This window comes from Ambystoma mexicanum, chromosome 14 (assembly GCF_040938575.1).
Source record: "Ambystoma mexicanum isolate Mex_15411 chromosome 14, UKY_AmexF1_1, whole genome shotgun sequence".
NCBI classification, from domain to species: domain Eukaryota; kingdom Metazoa; phylum Chordata; class Amphibia; order Caudata; family Ambystomatidae; genus Ambystoma; species Ambystoma mexicanum.
The window spans coordinates 142,347,845-142,368,672 of record NC_090940.1 but is presented as its reverse complement, the minus strand read 5'-3'; the positions used below and the strand labels follow the sequence as shown (position 1 = coordinate 142,368,672).

At 46.0% G+C, this 20,828-nt stretch overlaps 1 protein-coding gene across 1 annotated transcript in view; it reads right to left on the bottom strand.

The window, feature by feature from the left end:
* Positions 1–3,112: 3,112 nt before the first annotated feature.
* Positions 3,113–20,828, bottom strand: part of CRIP2 (cysteine rich protein 2) — a 384,169-nt gene continuing 366,453 nt past the window's right edge. Inside the window, exons 7-8 of the mRNA XM_069638742.1 lie at positions 9,041–9,098; positions 3,113–7,299 (exon numbers count right to left, since the gene is read on the bottom strand). Of these exons, the coding sequence (XP_069494843.1) occupies positions 7,232–7,299; positions 9,041–9,098 (126 nt within the window). The 3' untranslated portion in view covers positions 3,113–7,231. The remainder of the gene's footprint in view (positions 7,300–9,040; positions 9,099–20,828) is intronic.

The window sequence follows — 20,828 nt, the reverse complement described above, 5'->3', positions numbered from 1 at the left end:
TGTAAGGGACCGCCTGTTTTTGTTGCATCCATGGATTTATCCATGTCCTTTGACACGGTCAATAGAGCTCTTCTGTGGCGAAGGCTAATGGATCTTGCTATCTCCAGGGGTTTGTCGAGTATACTTATTCATCTTCACGCGAATACCAAGATGAAGGTCAGACTGAATTCTGACGGAGTAATGTCAAAATGCATCCTTACACAGAATGGGCTTCGCCAGGGATACATCTAAGCACCCACATTGTTTAATTTGCATGTCACGGGGGCAGGCAAAGCCGAGGACTCCTGTGGACTAATCTCTCCCAAATTGGGCGCTCTGAGAATACAGTGGGTAGCTTATGCCGATGACTTTCTCTTGATGGAATGTACTCCAATTGGGCTGTAGAGATTGATAAACGCGTTTGGTACTTTTATGAAGGGGCTTGAGCTGAAGATCAGTCCATCCAAAACAGTTATCCTCCAGCTTGGTAAGGATATTAGGTGCCAATCCAAGTTTAGATGGAATTGGGAGAATAAGGTCCTTATTAGTAAAAGGAGCCCGCATTACCTTGGGTATTCAATTTCTGGCACACATTCTAAAATATTCTATAAGAACTGCTTGAAAGTAAAAGCTATCTCTGCCGCCAGACAGATGAGTATGATAGAATGGAAATTCAGCAAATTTACTATGATCCCATGTAGGGAGTTCGATCGTATGTATGAAAGTTGTACCAAGATTATGTTACGGTTTGGAATTGTATCCCCTTTGGATCCTCCCTCACTTGAAAGTTGTGGAAGGTCTTGTTTGGAGATGGGGCACTCTTTTACATACCTAAATGTGTTCTGTTTCAAGTCACACTGTACGAAATGGGATTCCAATCCTTAAGAAGCATTATGTAGTGTAAAAGGCTTTCGCTATTAAGGAAATGTGATATGTCTGCAAAGGAGAGTCTGTATAGTTTGTTAGGAGAAAATGATTCGGAGGCCTTCGTGAATGAACTCCGCAATGATGGGGCTGCTACTCTGCTTCAATTAGGATCTTCTATGCAGATGTTTTTGCAGAATCCCATCAAAATAAAGAAGTTCATTATAGCAAATGATTGGTTTGTAAATAATACTGAAATTATGGATTTCAAATTAAACTCACAGGTTGTTTCACCATTTAAATGGTATCTAGTGCTTGAGTTCTATCTGACAAAATACCCAAGCAGAATTCTGCGCAACAACATAATGGGCCGCATTATGATATTGGCAGTAGCCATGCCGGTAATACAGGCACGGCTGCCGCCGGCATCATTTTTTCCCAGCACCCAGGAATGGGCAATTACCAGGTCATTACGGCCTTGCCGGACCAAGTAATCAGCCATTCCCGGGAATCGGAAAATATTCTTCCCCATTCCCATTTGAGCTCCATGGGGCTCAATGAGAATGGGAAAGCCGGATGCACCGGCACCATACGTGAACGGTACCAGTGCATCCGACATGCTCTGCTCGCAGGTGCCGGTCAGCCCGCCATGTCAGACCTGGCGGGTGGGAAGGCACCCGCCAGCAGAACTCTTAGTTTGCCGGTCCGGGAACTACAGTACCGGCAAGCTTACCGGTACCGTAGTTCCCGGACCAGCAAATTTTTAATGACCCCCCAATGTTTTACTGCTTTAATGTCCTTAGTACCCAGGACATTTTGAATAATCGGCAGCATGGGGAAAGGGGTTGGAAATACTGTTGGTTTTGTTTGACTATTGGGGTGGATGAATCCCTATTCCATTTGTTACTTGTATGTCCTACTTTGGTTTCTGAAATGCTGCTTTACTTTGCATAATTTGTCCATAATGCACAAGTGGTCAGAGATCACCCTTGCCTGTCAATGTTGCACGGAGATTCAAATTGTACTAAAAGTAAGAGTGGATTTGTTTTAAAAAAAATGTATGTGATCTAAATTGATCGTGGGTAAAATAATTGATTGTTCTTTCCTCCCCAGTGCCAGGGACGAGAGATAGCTCGTCCTTGGCGCTTAAGGGGTTAATGAAGGAGAAAATGTTGGAAGGCTTTGCTTGGTGAAATACTGAAATCACCAAGAAATGCCTTGGCACTGAGGGGGAAAACCCATGGCAGTTAGGTTAATGTTAGGCCAGTGACATTTCATCTTTTTCACCTTATATCTTTTTGTATATTTTTTAGAGATGTATTTTGCTCATGTGGATTTTTTTTGTTATGAGTTCTAAGTTTGTGAAATTGTAAATTGTTTTACGATTTGTGTTTTATAGATGTGGTCAATGTGTAATGTGTGTAAATGTGTTTAAGGAAATGTTGTATGCTAGTAAAAATGTTTGTAAAGGTTAAACCAAAACAAATCATTTAAAAAAAGTTTTAAAAATTGCTATAAGTACCCCGGCATATTGTACCAGGGTACCGATAGGGTTTTTATCTCAATTTGAGAAAAGGGAGATAAAACTACAAATCAAGACGACCGCCATTGATCGGGCAGGAGTAAACTACATGTATTCCCTTCTCCCTTTCCATGGTGGCCATTGCCGTGATAGGGATGCACCAGGAAGAGTAGTATTCCAAGCGTTGGTGAGGGATCAGGCAGCGCAAGTAAGTGGGGCGGGGTGGGGAGGATTTCATATGCGGAAAAGGGGAGGGGGAAGGGAACACAAGGAGCGCACTTACCTCATTCCTGGTGAGGGAAGATGGCAGCCTCTCACTCTGAGGAGGCAGCAGAGTCTATAGTGTGTTGGTAAAGACCCTGTTCTGAGCCTCCTCATTGGCTACAGGACGCCACACACCCCCCCCTCCGGGGACTAGTGTAGTTTAAGGCATTAGGCTGCATATATATATATATATATAAAATCCTATAAGAAAGTACTAAAGTCCCAGCAGAGAAGGGGTTAAACAATATATATTTTGAGTGAAGTGCTGGATTGGTTGCACAGAATAGTAGCATAGTGAAAAGTGACGTAAATGCGTGTTTGGTCATTCCTGACATGTACAGGATTGAAACTGACATTCCCTTTATTTCTATCACATCACCTCAAAAGGATTTTGAAATGAAAACTGTGCATTCCAGTTACACTTTCTTTTCTCGAGTAACATTTTGAAGAAAATAAGACCAGTTATAAATAATCCCGAATACACACAATAAAAAACAATATTTACTTTGGAAGCAAGCAAACATATCCGAGAGCCTTTGTGGTGGTGCGTGTTTTTTTTTATCAACAATATTTACCAATAACACTGAAATCTGTTCATCGGACAATCTGTTTAGGTCAAAGAACCATCATTCTGACCACATGTGCTACATACAAATATTTACCTGCAAGCAGAGTACACATTATGTGAGATCCATTCATGCCATAAAGCACGGGTCTGCAACCTGTAGCTCTCCAGATGTTTTGAACTACGCTTCCCATAATCCCTAACCACTGAATATGCTGGTTAGGGCTGATGGGAGTTGTAGTGTAAACATCTGGGTTGCACACCTCCAGCCATAGAGACTATGGGCTGGCATTACGTTTTTGGGGGCCCTACAATGTGTCAAGTGGGCCATAGCAAGAGAACACCCGTTTCTCTTTTCATGTGATCAACACCTCAACAACCTGTGCCTAGACCCCAAACTAGACTCCCAAAAAGCAAGCCTACCTCGGTTTCTTCACACCTTTCCCATAGACCCCAAAGTACACTCCCCAAAAGCAAGCCTGTGTCTTTACACCTGTCCCAACCTTCTGGCAGCCTTTAACCAATCCTGCCATGAGCATTCATTGCGTGTCCAGATTTGCTCTGGCTGAAACGGGAATTTAAGCAACAATTGGGTCTGAGGCACGAGGTGTCTTCCATCCGCCCCCGTGGGTAGAGCCCAGGAACTCTGCTATCATCTACTGAGATTTCTGGGAGGTTGCCCGTTTGGGATTGCTGGGAGGTTGCCTGTGTGGGATTGCTGGGAGGTTGCCTGCTTGAGATTGCTGGGAGGTTGCCCGCTTGGGATTGCTGGGAGGTTGCCTGTGTGGGGGGGTTGCCCGTTTGGTAAATGATTCTCTGCTGTGGCTCCAATGTCCACAAATGATGGAGAATTTGGATCAGGTCTAGAGATTCGGAGCTTTCTTCTGTGGCTTTTATCTCATAAGAATAAAGAAAGGGTGGTAGGGAAAAGCTAGAAGCCACGTTTTCTCATCTAACTCTTATGTTCATGAGTTCTAGGGTTAATTCTAGAGAATTAGGCTGATCTAGACAAGAAAATCAGGACAGAACCCAAGAGGTCTCTTAGGAACTGGCCTTTTTGCACTATGCCATTTATTCTAGTGATTAGACCTTCTGTCCAGACATGTTCTTATATGTCATACCTAATCATTTGGAATAATGTTCTTCCGGAGTATTGAAATATTGCATATGTTATTTCGTGATGCGTCGGTATGTTTTACCATATTCTAGGTTCCAAAACATCTGGAGAGCCAGAGGTTGCCGACCCTTGTTCTAGAGGAAGAATACAAAGCCTGGTTATCGCTGGAAGCTGTCTGTAAGGGGTCGGGGCTCATACACATATGCCATCCTTTGCGGTTCAAATCGGGCCGGAAGGGCGGTTTAGCGTATGGGAGTGAACCGCATTGAGATCAGAAATTATCAGGAGCTTTAGGTGCACTGAGTGGTTAAGAGGGTGGGTGGGAAAGGATGCGAAGGCACTCGGTGGACTACCAGAATGGACAGTGGAGGTGGGTTCACAGGGGTCTTCCCCATTCTGGCTCCTCGCAGGGCTAATTGGACAAGGAACACAACGCGGGAAGGCTGTTCGCTCCCGGTGTTTCTACATGCAATGCCATGTCTGCAAACTTGCCGAAGGAATCCAATCACATTGCAAGCTCTTAGAGCCAGCGTTCAAGTGGTGGTGGGCGCATCTGTGTGCAATTAAGTCTTTGCTTGATAACTTTTCTTTGTGAGGGCTATGCCACCCCCACGGCAGACCAACAGTCATTTAATAACAGCCATGGAAGTTCGACTAGGTTTCCTGTGGTAAATTGTCAAATCATAGGTTTTGGCGATACATTGTTGCCTCTGGCGGTAGGAAAAGCTTGCGCTTGGTTCGCCGCCTGCTATTTGGACTCCGATGACCGACCTACTACATTGGATGCCAGCATTTGCCATCACTCGTTGCTACCGAAGTTTCCAAATATGCAAAACAGCTTGGTACAAGGTGTGCTGCGTGCACGTTTTTTGTGATGGAGTGCTCGCCAGTGGGTATCGGTGGCAAAAATCGCCATTATGCCAGTCCTAGTTTTTAGAAGCTAATCTTAGAATTCACCCCTTTTTTGTATTTGGGTGCTGTACATATTTATAGGCAAAAAAGGCTCAATTGTCTGGAACGTGGTATGTGGTTGGGCATGCTAGGTCACAAAGCATTCTCTGCAGGGGTAAAACAATGCCAGCCTCATGTTTGCAGCAGGAGTCACACATAATACAATAAGCAGAATACTGTACATTCATAATATAAATCATCGCTCAACTACGCCATTGTACTGTGAGCTGTGGTGGGAACACTACGTGCCGGGCAGGAGCCAATTCAAATCCATCACAGGGCCTCCTTCTCTTCGGGCGACAAGCGGAACGTTAAATGGACGATCCAATAAGGTACAACTCAGTCTGGGAGGCAGAACAGGAAACCAAACAGTTCAGTGTGTGTGTGTGTGTGTGAACGTACATCAAGCGTCAGTGAATAAAGCGTCTAGCATGTTAACTTTGCAAAGCATACATGTGTGAGGAACATGAGCAATAAACTGATTCCATACTCAGTCTGGGAGGCAGAACAGGAAACCAAACAGTTCAGTGTGTGTGTGTGTGTGTGTGTGTGTGTGTGAACGTACATCAAGCGTCAGTGAATAAAGCGTCTAGCATGTTAACTTTGCAAAGCATACATGTGTGAGGGTCATGAGCAATAAACTGATTCCATACTCAGTCTGGGAGGCAGAACAGGAAACCAAACAGTTCAGTGTGTGTGTGTGTGAACGTACATCAAGCGTCAGTGAATAAAGCGTCTAGCATGTTAACTTTGCAAAGCATACATGTGTGAGGAACATGAGCAATAAACTGATTCCATAAAAGTATAAGAAAACTAGAACGGTAATGGCCTCCCAGTTTCATAGGCACATGGTCGCCATCTTGGAATGGGTTATTTCCAGTGCCTGAAATGAGAATGTTACTGGAAAAACTGAGGTGATTCCATTGAACATATCCAATGATATCTACTAATTACCTAAATGTGTGTGTATTTTTCAATGTGTATTTTACAGCTGTGTGACACATAGTACGCTTGTTAAATACTTAAGGATCACACCTTCATTTTAACCACAGGTTTTCTTTGACCAGTATTATTTGCATATACTCTCCATGTTTTATGGCGAGGTCTCAGAGCACCCCCTAATTGCCAATGCTTCTGTGAATGCGCTCTAAATCATCTAGCAGTTCCCACATGCTGATAACAAAGGTGCTCAAAATATTAGGTGGCTTGATTGGCAGAGAATGCCCTCTTTCAATAATTGGCCATTCCGGTCAGTTAGCTGCCATTCGAATCCACATGACTACCACCACTAACTGGCTACCATTCGAGGAGAGGGAGGTTATAATATTTACCTGTTTGCGTGTGGGTGTGAATGTGCGCACCGCCGCCCGCGTGCGTGCTTGTGCTGGATATCCAAGAATCAAGTGAAACCCAAACCTTGCCTTGGTTTCCTAGCTTTGGGGTCCCTATCGATTTGCTAAGTTAGAAAAGCCTAGCCCGCATAGAACTGCATATGAACCACCCCCACAGCTTCATTGTACCTCTTTTCAAACTGGGTTGAACTGAATTGGGTAGCAAGCCTTCCCAGCACTACATGTCTTGGATCACGCCATCTCACAGCCTGAAGAAAAAGGACTCCAAACTTCGATCGATGCCCATCAGGTTTTCGGATTGCTGTTAGGAATACCAGGAATTTCTTTTTGCTCTACACCAAAGACCAACAGCAAGCACAACAGTCGTAGACTAATCCAGTCCTTGCACAATAAAAAAGGAAGATAATGGACAACTATTCTTTTTTCTTTAACTTTTGGCCAAGTTCTACAAGCTATCAGAATGCAATCCATTCTTCGGTTGGAGACAAGCCGGGGAAAGCTACTTCACGTCTACGGGCTGCGGCGGTGTAGTGAAAAGGTACAGAGAGATACTCTTGCTGGCCGAGGTGTTGGAGTTCCTCCAGTGCCTTTGAATGAAAAAAGTGAAAGCCTTCTTCCTAGGGCTGTGCTTTGGTGTCGGGCTCCTTGTCGTAGATGTAACTGCCGACTGCTCCAGTGTTTACTCCTAGTGGGAATACAGAAGAGAGTTACCAACCAAGATACACAACACCATCTATCCCACTTGCTGCACAGTTTTAAGTTATTAATCGGCAACATAGGAGCTCTGGCCAATGCGCAACAAGGTCCCAGGTTTGCAAAGGGCATTGTAACATTGGAATGTGGGTGGGCCTTTGTAGACGATGGGTAGGCAGAGGGCTTGTACCAGTTACAAAGGTTGATGTTTCTCTCCCCGCATGAAGGCTCACTGTCTGCTATAGTCAACCTTCCACCAGAGCAATGCTCACTGCAGCATTCCAAGCACCTCTTTATTTACTATATTATACTGGAATTACAACTCTTTTGCGGCAGGCCGTGACAGGTGTTAATGGCCTTTACCCTTGTTCTGCGCACTCTGCTTCGCCTCATGTCCATAACTCAGTTGTGGGCCTAAATTAAGTTACGAAGGTTTCATGCCGCACCAAATCACCACCATAGAGGTACCAGAGTGAACGGCGTGTCTGGGAAGCAAGAGTATAGTTTCCCCACCATGGATGAGCAAAAATTAGTCTAGAGAAGAGGTGTGGAGACAAGAAAAGGGGAGAGGAAAGCGACTACAGCTTTTGATAGACATTGGCTGGGATGATGTAGCAAGGAAGAGGTATGTTTGTGATAGTGTGGGTGCGTGTGGGCCAACAGGAGGGCTGCATGTCAACTCTTGAGGAGGGTAGTGTATATCACTTGTTACAGCCCTATACACCAGGGCTGTAAGACCTCAGACAGTGCTGTGTCTATTTGTTATGATTTCCTTCATTCCCTCCATCTCGCCCAATGGACTCTACCAACCACAACGCCATTTTGACACGTGACTGCTAGTATTTACATATATTACTGAGCAGCATAAACATAAAAATAAGTCGTGAACAGAAACGAACAAGTAGAACATTCAAGCTAAAATGAAGGTCGGTGACCACAAGTTCCAGGACAGCTTCAGTCTAAAATGAGCACCAACATAATTTCACTTGAAGGGGTGAATTTCAGTGTCAGTCTTTCACCTTCTTCCTTGTGAATTTCTTTCAGTTGAAATTTCACAAAAACTCAAATGTTATGTACTTTTGAAAATTCTTCGATCTTGGCGATCTTAAGTGATTCTACGTTTAGAATCCCAAAGACTAATACGCCAAGATCAGTAGGGAATCATTGGGGAGGGGAGGGCAAATATTTAAAGCTCAGCACAATAGCAAATAATGACAAGGTGGCCTCCCGCAAAGGGGACCACATGGAGAATTATGACTTCCACCAGGCAAGAATCTCAGAATGGCCGGCAGTAGATACGCACTGGCATTACCCGATGGCCGCAGATGCTGGATAGATCCCGGGATTCCCAGATGTTGCTTGGACAGCATGAGATACACGCTGGCCTTACCGGATGGCCACAGATGCAGATGCTGGATCGAACCCAGGATTCCCAGATGTTGCTTGGCCAGCAGCAGCTATGCTGGCCTTACCCGATGGTGACAGACGCGGATGCCCGTTCGATCCCGGGATTCCTAGATGTTGCTTGGCCGGCAGGAGCTACACGCTGGCCTTACTCGATGGCCACAGACGCAGATGCTGGTTCAATCCCGGGATTGAATCCACAGCAGGCACTGGCCTGTTCTCAAATCCCCAGATACTGCTTTAGGAGCCTCTTTGGGCCAGCCCCACCTCTGTATTAGCTTAAATCAAGGAACAATAGGTTTGGAAAGTAATGAAGAAAACAAGTTTACCTTTTGGTCCAAAGAGGATCCCATAGCAAGGCTTGTGGCAGTAGGGTTGTCCATCGTGCTGCAAGAGACAAAGAGGGGGAGAGAGAAGAAAATACCTAGTTTACAAAAAGATAGGACTCATCGTTTCAAAGAAATTACACCATTAAGTAGCTCTGGGGACACCAATGAAAAGAGCATTGCACTTATAGAGCTGAAAAAAACAGTCCATCGAGATTAATGTTCTACAAATTCCCAAATTATGGGAAATAATCTAGAGATTAAACATAGGTACACAAGGTGAAATCAATGCGATCAATGCAATATATACCAACCTTATTTCAAAACCAGCATTGGCAAAGCCAAGCGTTTTGGCTTTTTTTGTGGTCATGGAATAGGCATTTGCCACGGACTGCCTTAACAGCACTACAATGGCTATAAGATAGTAACAGCTGGAAAACAGTGCAATTACCTGAGCAAATGATATCAGTGTCTGGCAAAGCCTATACACAAGCCAGAACTGTTGGCTTTGTCGATACTTGTTTTTTTAAAAAAAGTACTTCAGTGAAAGAAACAAATATACATCAAGTGACTGAAGGCACACCTGCTTAAGACATTTTTATTACACCAGTAATTCAGTGATATTTTAGCCATTTACTTTCAGCACGCTAAACTGAAATAACACTGGTAGGGCAAGGTTTTATGTTACTGCTTGATAGATCTAGCTAAATTAGATCCAGGGAGCATGTGTTTTGGGTGGGGAGGGGCAGGTTTTGGGTGGGAATGGCTGCAGGAATAAGCAGTCTATGGGTGGGTACATAAACAACACCCAGAAGCTGTGTTCCCTCCTCACGTCATCTTCCTCCTAGATGTACTCCAATGCAATAGTACAGGCTCATAGTTTGTGCTTAAGAACCATGGAATAGCAAAAATGCAAAAGCAAACATATGCATAATCCCTAAATGACACCATCAGAAGAAGCCATTAACAGCCTTTCAAATGTGTTCTCATTTGTTCTCTGCAGCTAAACTTGTTTTCTGCTAAAAGGGCCCAATTGAGACAGACCTCATTACCCATTATGAAAAACATCTAATAAAAGAAGTGGCTTGCAGCCGAATTTCTGTGAGTCACTAGTATTTCTTTTCAAAATTGAAAACCTGATTCTAATAAAGTTACAAAATGACTCCATGTTACAGGGAGCACCAAGTTACAATCCCAGGATTTCATTGCTCAATTTATTGTATTCTAGGAGTTATAGTCTTGGATCACTCACAGTGAATAAAATGGACACAGATAAAACAAAAGCCCAGCCAGGACTGCAATAGGCTGTCCCTGGTGACATGCAGTCCCCTGGTAACCTTAATTCTAAATGGGCCCAGACCAGGGTTCGAAAATGAGGGGAGCTGGGAGCTATTTACCCTCTGCTTCTGGCCTAGGGGAGCCTGGTTAGCTTGAAACCAACTGCTACCAGGAGCTGCTTTTGGCCCCCCCAGGACAACTGATGCCGAGCAAACATAACTATGAAATAAAAGGAGTATTTGAGAATGTCAATAAAGAAACATTAGGACACATCTAGTACACATTTAAACATGAAGGATCATACAGAATGTGCAGAAAGTGGACGTTTGGCTCTTGCCGTGTGCGGTGTACCTGCTCCTCGTTCCCCAGCGGTGGCTCCTGCCTATGGGGTGATGCCCAACACCCAGGAACTGGTTTTAGTTCCTGCTCATTGAATCTCCATTTCAAACTCTGCCAGACTATGGCCTTGTGCACCCCATATGGAGACTTTGGCTACCTGCTACAATGCAGGATAATACTTCTGCGGCTTGAGAGGTTGCACTCAGGTCCACCTTCTCGCAGATCCATTTCCCGGTGTGCATTCTCTTTACCACCACATTACGCTCTGTAGCAGGATCACTCCATCTACTTTACCTGGGTGTTGCTGTGACCTAATTGCATCACAGTAAATCTACACACGCTGAATAATCCGCTCTTTTCTCACCGGTGTCCAGGCCCCTTTGGAATAGTTGTGTATCCTTTACTGCAAACCTTGTTTCTCACAACCATCTCTATATCATTTCTGGGTGTGTAAATATATTTCAAGCGCTGGGCAGGATACAGACTCTGGTAGTAGGCACTTCACTATGTACTGTGACAATCGTTATTATCTGGAGGAATTGTCAAGGTTTAGCTGGGACATGTTACACACCAAGGACATTTTATTAAGGCGAAAGGTCATTGTCGATTTTACAATCACAAAGCTGCATTGGAAACACTGGTTGATGTATTGTAATGCACCTTTACCACTTTATCTCTTATAATGTAAGAATGTGTTATCTAATACATTTTTTACTGATTGAGAATCCCTCTGGCAGAAATGCCTGAGGGGGGGGGGGGGGGGAGGTATCCCACCTCGGTGGGCGTGACAGGACCTTTGAGATGTTTAAAGTGAACAATTAATTGAATTACATTTTGGAGCGACTATTTTATAGCTACATAGTTATTTTGTTTAATGTTTAGATCGAATTTTAGGGATGGTTTTAAATTTTGGGGAATTGTGGTTTTAAATTGACTTATGTTTCAAGGTTTACGAATTGATAATGTGTATAAGTAATTATTGGGCTTTGTTATTTGTATGATGATTAACTACGATGGCAGTTGGTGAGCAGGTGCAAGTGGATCTAGATCACCTGGCCTAAGGCCCGCCCACCTGTCAATCACCTTAAACTGTTGGCGCCTTCCTGTTTTCTGACCATTTTTCCCTACTTAAGCAACCCTCCAGCCTCTTTCCTATGCAATTGGTGAGCAGATGCAAGTGGATCTAGGTCACCTGGCCTAAGCCCCATCACCTTCTTAGCCCTGCCTCTTCCTTTCTGCTCTCAACTCTTAGATCAAGGGTGTCTCTCCGGACATCCAAAGGGAAGGGCAGACTAAAAAAAAGGGCAATTCCTATTTGGACCTGTGCAAACAGGGAGTAACCAGGGCCCGAACCCCTGCTCAAACAGGTAAGCATGCGCCAACAGGTGTCTTCTCCCTCTGTCCCCACAGGCCATCCCCACCATCATCAGACAATGCCAACATCAACAACAACATCGACCCTCCTCTAAGGCATGGACTCCAGAGTGCAGCAACCTCACCCCAGCAGCCTCAAGCCCATAAACACCCCCTCACCGTCCACAACAGGGAAGTTGATGCTCGCCAACATCCAGTGAGCTATCACCCATGCAGGCCCTGTACTAGACTGGACGTCAACAACATTGGCTACTTCAAAGTCCTCTCCTACCACTTCCTGCTTCCCCCCACCCCCAACGGCCACAGTCACCTACCATCTCATCTACACACCACCCAAACCCAACACACCCTTTCATTTGAGACTTCACAGACCTGCTCACCACCATGTCCCAGACACAAGCAAACATCTTCTTAGGAGACTTCAACCTCTCAGGCAACAAGGGCACCACATCGATGAAGGAAGCTCCCCTCAGGCTTCTCGATGCCCTGAGCCTCACACAACACACGAAAAACCCAGCACACGAGAAAGGTAACATCCTCGACCTAATCATCATTGCACTGTCTTCCCTCCACTACATCTCTGCTCTCCCGCTTGACTGGTCTGACCACCTAGCCGTGCCTTTCAACATCCTGCACACCACCCCATCAAGCACACCCAGCAGGCAAAACCTTCAAGTCCTTCAAGAACTTCCCAGTGGAAGCCCTCACAGCAGACCACACTAGCCTACACCTTACACAGACTGGCCACCCCCAACCGAACTGCAACTCTCTAGTGGAAGCACTCAACGCCACCCTCTCAGCCTCCATTGACTAACACACACCTGTGAAACAACACACCTGAAAACCGAAACCGTCAGCACCCTGGTAGACGCAAGAATTAACCTCAGATTAACCTCAGCAAAAGAGCCATCAGGAAACAAGATAAATACCTGGCACCGCTCCAGGACGGATTCCGACCTGGTGCTCCTCACGGAACTCAGAGCAACCTGCTGACAACTAATCAACACAGCTAAGGCCTACTACTATCATAATGTCATAGCAGAAGCAGACAACAAAACCAGAGCCCAGCAGTCAATCAGTGCATCAATCCGCTACCCCAACCCTGCCACAACACACGCCATCGAAAAATCCACTGCCATCAACACCTTCTTCATCGACAAAATCAGCAAGATTCACGAGCACATAACACGCCAGCTCTGCCTCCACAGACCCACCTCACGTCCCTCCTCACAAAATCTCCACACCCTGGGCAACATTCAAGGCACTCTCGACAGAGGACCTGGTAGAAAACCTGGCCACCCTCATAGCCACATTGTATACAGATGACATCCTCCCTGCATCCAGCCTCAAGATCCTCCCCACAGAAGCTCTGCTTCCCTACCTGGAGATCATCAACAACTCCCTAATTCAAGGTACCTTCCCATCGACCCTAAAAACAGAACAAATCCTTCCTCTACTAAAGAAACATACTCTGGAGCCCAACATCATAAAAAACTACCGCCCCTTCACCCATCTTCCCTTCCTAGGTAAGATCATTGAGAAGAACAAGTTACTCTCTTACCTGGTAACGTTCTTTCGACGGGATGGTCCGACGACGTATTCCATATCTATGACAGTAATCAACGCAGCACAGCTGTGATGATTACTGTCATAGATATGGAATACGTCGGAGGACCCAATCCCCTCGAAATCAGCAGCCGCACAACTGCAGCAACACATTGACACCAACAATCTCCTCCAAACCTACCAATCCGGATTCAGAATCAGATGCAGCTCGAAGACAGCAACAATACAGGAGGGTCACAGACGCCCTCAACATCCTTGACGACGGCCACCCCTGCCTCCTGGTCCTACTCTACTTCTCTGCCGCTTTCGACACAGTAGACCACCAGACACCATACATCAGCACATGGGATCAGCAACCTTGTCCTATGCTGGTTCAAGTCCTTCCTCGCCAACAGCAAGCAGTTTGTTCAGATGGACTACTCTAGATCGACAAAGCTACTCATCACCTGTGGAGTCCCGCAGGGTTCCATCCTCTTCCCAATGATCTTCAATCTAATAATGGAGCTGCTGGGAGCCCTCCAGCCACACACACAACATCCACATTCACCAATACGCCAAGGACACACAAATATACCTCAAGATCGACTACATCAAGGACATCCATAGGCTCAAAACCTGCCTCTTGCTGATCTAGTCTTGGATGTCCAGTGCATCCTTGAAGCTCATACCCTCGAAGACTAAATTCCTACTCCTCACCAACAACACTGAACACCCAGACATACAAACCTGTCTATCAACCATGAACTCTGAGAGCTTCACACCCAAGCTCAACTTCTGCACCAAGTCCCTCGGGTTCCACAAACACCTCTCCTTCAAGACACACACATAGCTAAGAAAACTCATACAGCTTAGTATCAGCTCTCCCTCCTGTGAAAAAGTCAAGCCCTTCCTCCGTCTGGACAAATTAAGAGCCGCTGTTCAAGCACTGGTCCTGTCCAACCTGAATGGGGCAACGCACTCCTCAAAGGCCTCCCGTCATCCTCCCTTGTGCCCCTGAGAAGTGTCCTACACGCGGCTGCACGGCTCATCAAGGGTTTACGCAGATACAACCACATTACCCGGGCCCTCATCGAACTTCACTGGCTACCACTGCACGCAGGAATCACCTTCAAGTCCTGCTGCATCATCATCATCATCATCATCATCATCTTGCTCATGGAGTCCCACAAGGATCGGTTCTGGGACCTTTCCTATTTTCTCTCTATACTTCTCCTTTAGCTAAAGTAATTTCTTTCTATGGGCTATCACATCACTTCTATGCAGACAACACGCTACTCTTCCTTCTCAGCTGACATACATACTTAGCTGTCTTCATGCTTATTGGCCATAAAATCCAGGATCTCTTCCCACTATCTTACACTTGAAAACTGAAGTACTCTTTTCCCCTTCTATTACCATTACCCCCTCATCCATATAATCCCCCCCCCCCTTTCAGCTACCCATCACATCCACTGCCCGCAATCTGGGGTTTTACTTTGACTCCTCTCTATCCTTTAAACATCACATTTCAATCTCCTGTTGTGCCTGTCGCTATCATCTATTCAATATTCTGAAAGTTCGCGCTTTCCTGACTTTAGATGCAACCAAAGTATTCATATCTTCTTTAATTTTCTCATGCCTTTTCTATTGTTCCACTATGCATTACGGCCTCCCAACTTTTCGACTTGCTCCCTTGAAATCTGTTTTCAATGCCCCTATTCGTGTACTTCTCTGCTGGACTCCACGTGAGCATTTCCTCTGCTCGTCTCACTCTTGGCTGGCTTCCCTTCTAAGCTCAATTCAAATTCAACTTTGTATCCCTGGTCTTTAAATCACTCTATAGTCTTGCCCCGGATTACCTCTCCTCGCTGGTTTCATTCTATAACCCCTCCCGCTCTCTCCGCTCTTGCTCTCAATTTCACCTTGTAGTACCAGCTCTCCCCTGTGCCCAGTCATGTTTTTGCACATTCCCTCACCTTGCTCCCTTGCATTGGAGCGGTCTTCCTCTACGCTCTATCTCTGTCTATTCTTGGTTTCGTAAATCGCTGAAATCTCATCTGATCCAGCAGAGTTGATCCCAGGCTTTTCATGTCATTGTACCATTTTGATAATGTTATTACGTACAGTGTTTTGGATTAAGGCGCTATATAAAAGTCTCAAATAAATAAGGCATTCGCCCTCAAGTCACTGAGCTACCTCGCGTAGAAACTCTGCATCTCTGGCGGACAGCGCACCACCGGAAGCCAGGACATGTGCAGACTTGAATTCTGCTGCTGCAAAATGGAAAGGACCAGAAAAAAAAAATCCTTCTCTGCCTACACCCCAAGCCTATGGAACCTGCTCTCCGTCGGCATCAGCCTCGCCTCCACGCTCCTATAATTTAGAAAAGAACTCAAGAGCCACCTCTTCAAGGAGTCTCTCCTCAACACCTAGGCCATCACTTTGCACCTCAAGCCACCTGACTCGCTAGGTGGCACCCACCCCTCGCCTCCCCACCACCAGGTACAGCTGTAGCCCTCCTCTGTATCCTACCCCCTCTGTATATCTGTTGTGTTGTTACCACTGAAAAGTGCTCCGTTATGTATCTGTATTGGTGTATACCTCTGTAAAGTGCTCCGTTATGTATCTGTATTGGTGTATACCTCTGTAAAGTGCTCTGTTGCTTCTCGAAGCTAGGTCCACAAACAATAAATACCATAATAAAATGATGGCCACAACTTTTGTATAGTAAATTGTAAAGGTTTCCTTTTACCCATTTACAATAAAAATGTATAAAAATAAAATACTGTGAGAAGGACACATGCAAAACGCTGGAGAATAAGGACTAGGGTACCCTGGGAGCAGGTTACTGCTACCCGTTCTGTAATGCTGAAATCACAGGCTGCAAGGAACGCTCCAGGTTCCTCAACCCATCCCTAGCCTCAAATGTGAGGGGGCTCCTGCCATCTCCAAAACCCCACCATGGTCAGCCTATCAATAGCCTTCTACCTGTCCCCAAAACCTCCACTATGTCCAAGAAATGCAACCAAGTATTTGTCCAGCACAGCAAAATCTAATTGTTGCATAAGAATTTTAATTAAGGTTCTGGAATCCCAAGTTTAGAGAAACCCTGTCCGCCCCATTCACCGCAATCAATTGAGAGGCACTTCCGACCGCACAATAAAATTAACACGTATCCCCTGGTAGAAACAGGTTCACAGGTGCTTCGCACAGGAGCTGAAACAAACCAATCCCATTCGAGTCTGTGGGAAATTGTGGTCACGTGGGAGAAACTACGCTGTGGTGTTAACACCCCGTTCCAAGGGCTGGAACAAGGGCCGTTATCCACGCCTCCAGCCCTTGGAATGGGATGTTAACACCATTAGCACCCCGGTTACCGCTTTAGTAACCGAATGTGCTAAAAAGAAATTATATTTTAATTCATTGAAGAGGACACCCCAGATTGCAGTCTGTAATCTTTGCTATGGACCTCTTTCCAAATAGTGCGACTTAAGCAGCAGCCTTAAATCATTCCCTTTCCTTTTTAGTTGCTTAACTCCTTGTGCTAATGGCCTTTTAGACCTCAGGGAAGGTCAATGTTAGGTAGAAATTCCAGTGATAAAAGGGACTGTCCACTCAAGGTTGTATAACAATATCTACTTTATTATTATTATTCAACAGATAGTTCTAGCACACTACAAAATACAACCCACCCTGTAAAGGAATGCAGAGGACAGACAGTTTCACGAAAGAAAAGGGATGTACTCTGCATACCGACAGGAGGGTATTCGGTAAAGTAATTAATCACAATAGTTCAAGGATACCTAGTTTCAGCACAAAGGGAGCAATGTGTCAAAATGTCACTAGGGACCTTCGGAGAAGGACCCGGGGGACAGAAGCCCAATGCACCTTGAGCTTGTAAAAGTTCTTGGTGCTCAACAGTGTAGAGTCGGTGTCGGGGCACTTTTCAGCTTCTGAGAAAGAGTTCAAGACGGGAGACAGCTGCGGGTATCAGGCGGCAGGCAGTTCGGCGAGAGAGGCTCAACGGATGGCTGCAGGCTGGCCTCTACGGCGGCTCTGGGTCAGGAATCTTTGTCTCAGTGCTGGTTGGTGGGTCTGAAGCAGTGGTCGAGGCGTCTGGGACAACGTTAGCGACTGCCGCATGACAACAGGCAGTGGTGTAGTCGGTTGCGGTTCAAGGGGCTCGACTAGCTTGAAAATGTCCTTTAAGGCGGACGCTGGACTCCTCCTAGCTACTTCACTGGGCTTGTGTCGCCCTTTAAGGCGGACAGCCCAAAACTGAGGACAGTGTTGCAGGCACCAGCCTTGTCCTTGGTTTGGTTCAGAGATTCTCTGGCACTTACCACCAAGGAAGCTTGCTTGCAGAGCCTAGCAGGGCACGCTGTGTGCTGTCTGGGTACTGGTTCTGGAGCTGCTGGAGGGTCCTCTGGATTCAGTATCTTCCTCTGTTCCCTGAGAGATGTTTGAGAAAGGGATCTTGCTTCCCTGTTAGGAAATCCTGGCCTTGCCTCACTAAGCTATAAGGCAGACTGTACTTTCAGCCGGGGGCCAAAGTAGTAGTTCTTGTTAGTCCATGCAAAGTCTTCAGATGATCTGCCCAAAAGAGGGGCTCTGCCCTCTTTTAAAACCAAATGGGCCACAGTGATTGGTGTAGGTTACGCCTACCTTCATGAACCAATCCTGGGTCCCCACCAGCAATCTCCTGTATGCATGAGGACATTACCTTTTCTGTTGCAAAGCACTCTGGTTAAGGGGTAAAAACATGTAATACTAAGTCCCACCCATCTTCCTGCCTGTTATGGATCAAAGGGTCTCTGGTTAATTGAGCTCTCTGTTTCCAATTAAAGCAGCAGGTCTCCCTTGAAGCAACGCGAGGCCAGACTTTTGGTCTCTGCCAAACCACATACTCGTACCTTCTGAATGGGGTCCACCTGCAGGGATGACTACTGTAAATACATAGCTCTAGACATTACAGGTCTGACCTTGATAATAAGAGGTGGGAGCACAGGGCAGGTCAAGGTTGTTGGGGTTTTCCTGTCCTTTGTTAGTCCTGCGACCAGGCCACCCATGGGCCTGTTAGAATGAACTCTGATTAATATGCGTGGCTGCCACCAGCAGCTAACAAAGGAAAGGGCAGATCCATGGAGACTTTGTTAGTTAATTAGGCTGGCAATGGCAGGGGGAAGGTTTGCCTTCCCCCTTCTGAGATGCCTTGCTGTACTCTTGGCTCTCATATTCCAACTAAATCTGACAGGGCAGCCGGCGCCTTTAGGGTGTGTCCACCCAGAGTACACAGGTCTATGTGCATGTTGTGCGGTGAGCACAGGAAAAAGTGTGCATATTATACCCACACATTTTCTGGAGGTTGATCTACCATCATTCAATTTCATTTAAAATTTCAAAAAGCCCAGGCGAACCACACCCACTGTGCGCATGGTCGAATTCCTCACACTGACTTTGCAGCTGCGGTAAGGGGCGCAAGGGACACCATTTGCCTAAAATGGTGGCTGTAGTTTTCTAAGCCCTGTTCTTGATGACTTGGTCTTCCATGAGCCGTCTACCTGCCTAGGTGGGGGAGGTACTGATGGGTCATTTGTCTTTGCAGGTTTCCCCCTGGAAAGCCTGCCAAGGCACTATGAACACCTGAAAAGTCAGGAAGTGGGGGAGATGACCGAACCTCCCCTGGTCTTTGTCCTGCAGTGTGCCTGACTGGAACCAGTTTGTGCCAGGAGGCTGGCTGTCCCCATTGGACAGCCACCACCCAAGTTTGAATGAATGCATGTCTGGCGATTGGTGCACTCCGCCAGTTTTCCTGTATAAAAGACGATGTCCTGGAGCAGAAACTCAGAATCGACCACTGGAACTGAAGATCCAAAGAAGAATAAGAAGGATGTCCACAGCCACTTCCAGCGACGGCCAGACCAGTCTGCGTAACCGTAGCAGTCCCGACCTCAACTTGTGTGACAGGGAACCCACAAAGCAGACAACTTCCTCCCTTGGACAGGTGGGCCTAACCAGTCCCAAGACTAACTGCATTTTGCACCCTCCCTAGAAGGGCTGTGGCCCCCATGGCCCAGCAATTTACCAATGCACAGGGTCCTTTGACATTTTGCGGGGCAAGGTCTTCTGAAACTTTGCAGGCATCCTCATGGAACTCCAGAGGCTGGATCCCACTCCTGAAAGTCCCCTCAGTAGAGACGAGGACCGAGAAACAGAGCAAAGTCTACCACACAGTCCTTCAACCAAGCCTTTATTAAAGGCACCAATGAGCCAGTACTGTGAAGATCCTTTGCTGGGTTTACTCGAGAGCAATCTCCAGATCCATTGAGAGTTCTTTTCAGTCACCAAGGCCAAAAATCCTGAACCGGGGTGTGCTGTTGCCTCTCCTCGGGCACCATCCTGCTGCACCAGCTTCTTAGTTCATAAGGTACCGCTCAGCTCCCAATATTAACCTGGGGCCTGCTTTGTTCTCGTGCTGCGAAGGGTTGCAGTTAAGCGGTTACTTGTATCCCCACCCAGGCCTCCATTGAGCTACATTGGGGTGGACAACCCATTGTGCTCCTTAAAGAAATCTACTGATACTTATTAAACTTGATGGACTCTGCCTTATCTACTGCTTACCTGCCTTTCCTTCCTCAGCCCCTGGCTACTGGACCCCCAGTGCCCCCCTTGACTCTGTGAAACTCACTTAGAATAGGGTTCGACTACTTACGATTGGTTAAGCAGGGGTTAACTAAAGTTATCCAAGTTGGTTTAAAGTTTGCATACTTGTTTAAGAGGTTTCTGCTACTTTGTGTTACTGTACAACTGTTCTAAAGTATTTTTTATCCTTTGAATATTGCAACTATTCTGTGTTTAATGCTACTGTGCGATACTACTTACCTTACTTAAAAGTGAAGCTTTAGTGTATATAAAAGCTTATTTTTATATAACATCTAGTATGTAAGTGCGTACTTGAACGAAATGTATGATCTGAGTACTTTGTGCCTCACTACAGTCCTGATCCCTCCTAGGCTACGTCTGGCTGCTCAGACATTGCTACCAAAGCTTTGTGTAGTTCAGGCTAAGGTGGGTTTTCTAAAGTCTTGGCTCAGACAGGGCTGTACCAAAACCTACTAACAGTCATGATCATTTGGCATACAGAGCCTCCCCTAAGGGCTCGGCTTCTCGTCTGGAATGCTTGGTGGTCCCCCAAGTACTATCCTGCGATCCGAATTAAAATCCCACCATCGTAACATAACACTCAATTATGCCT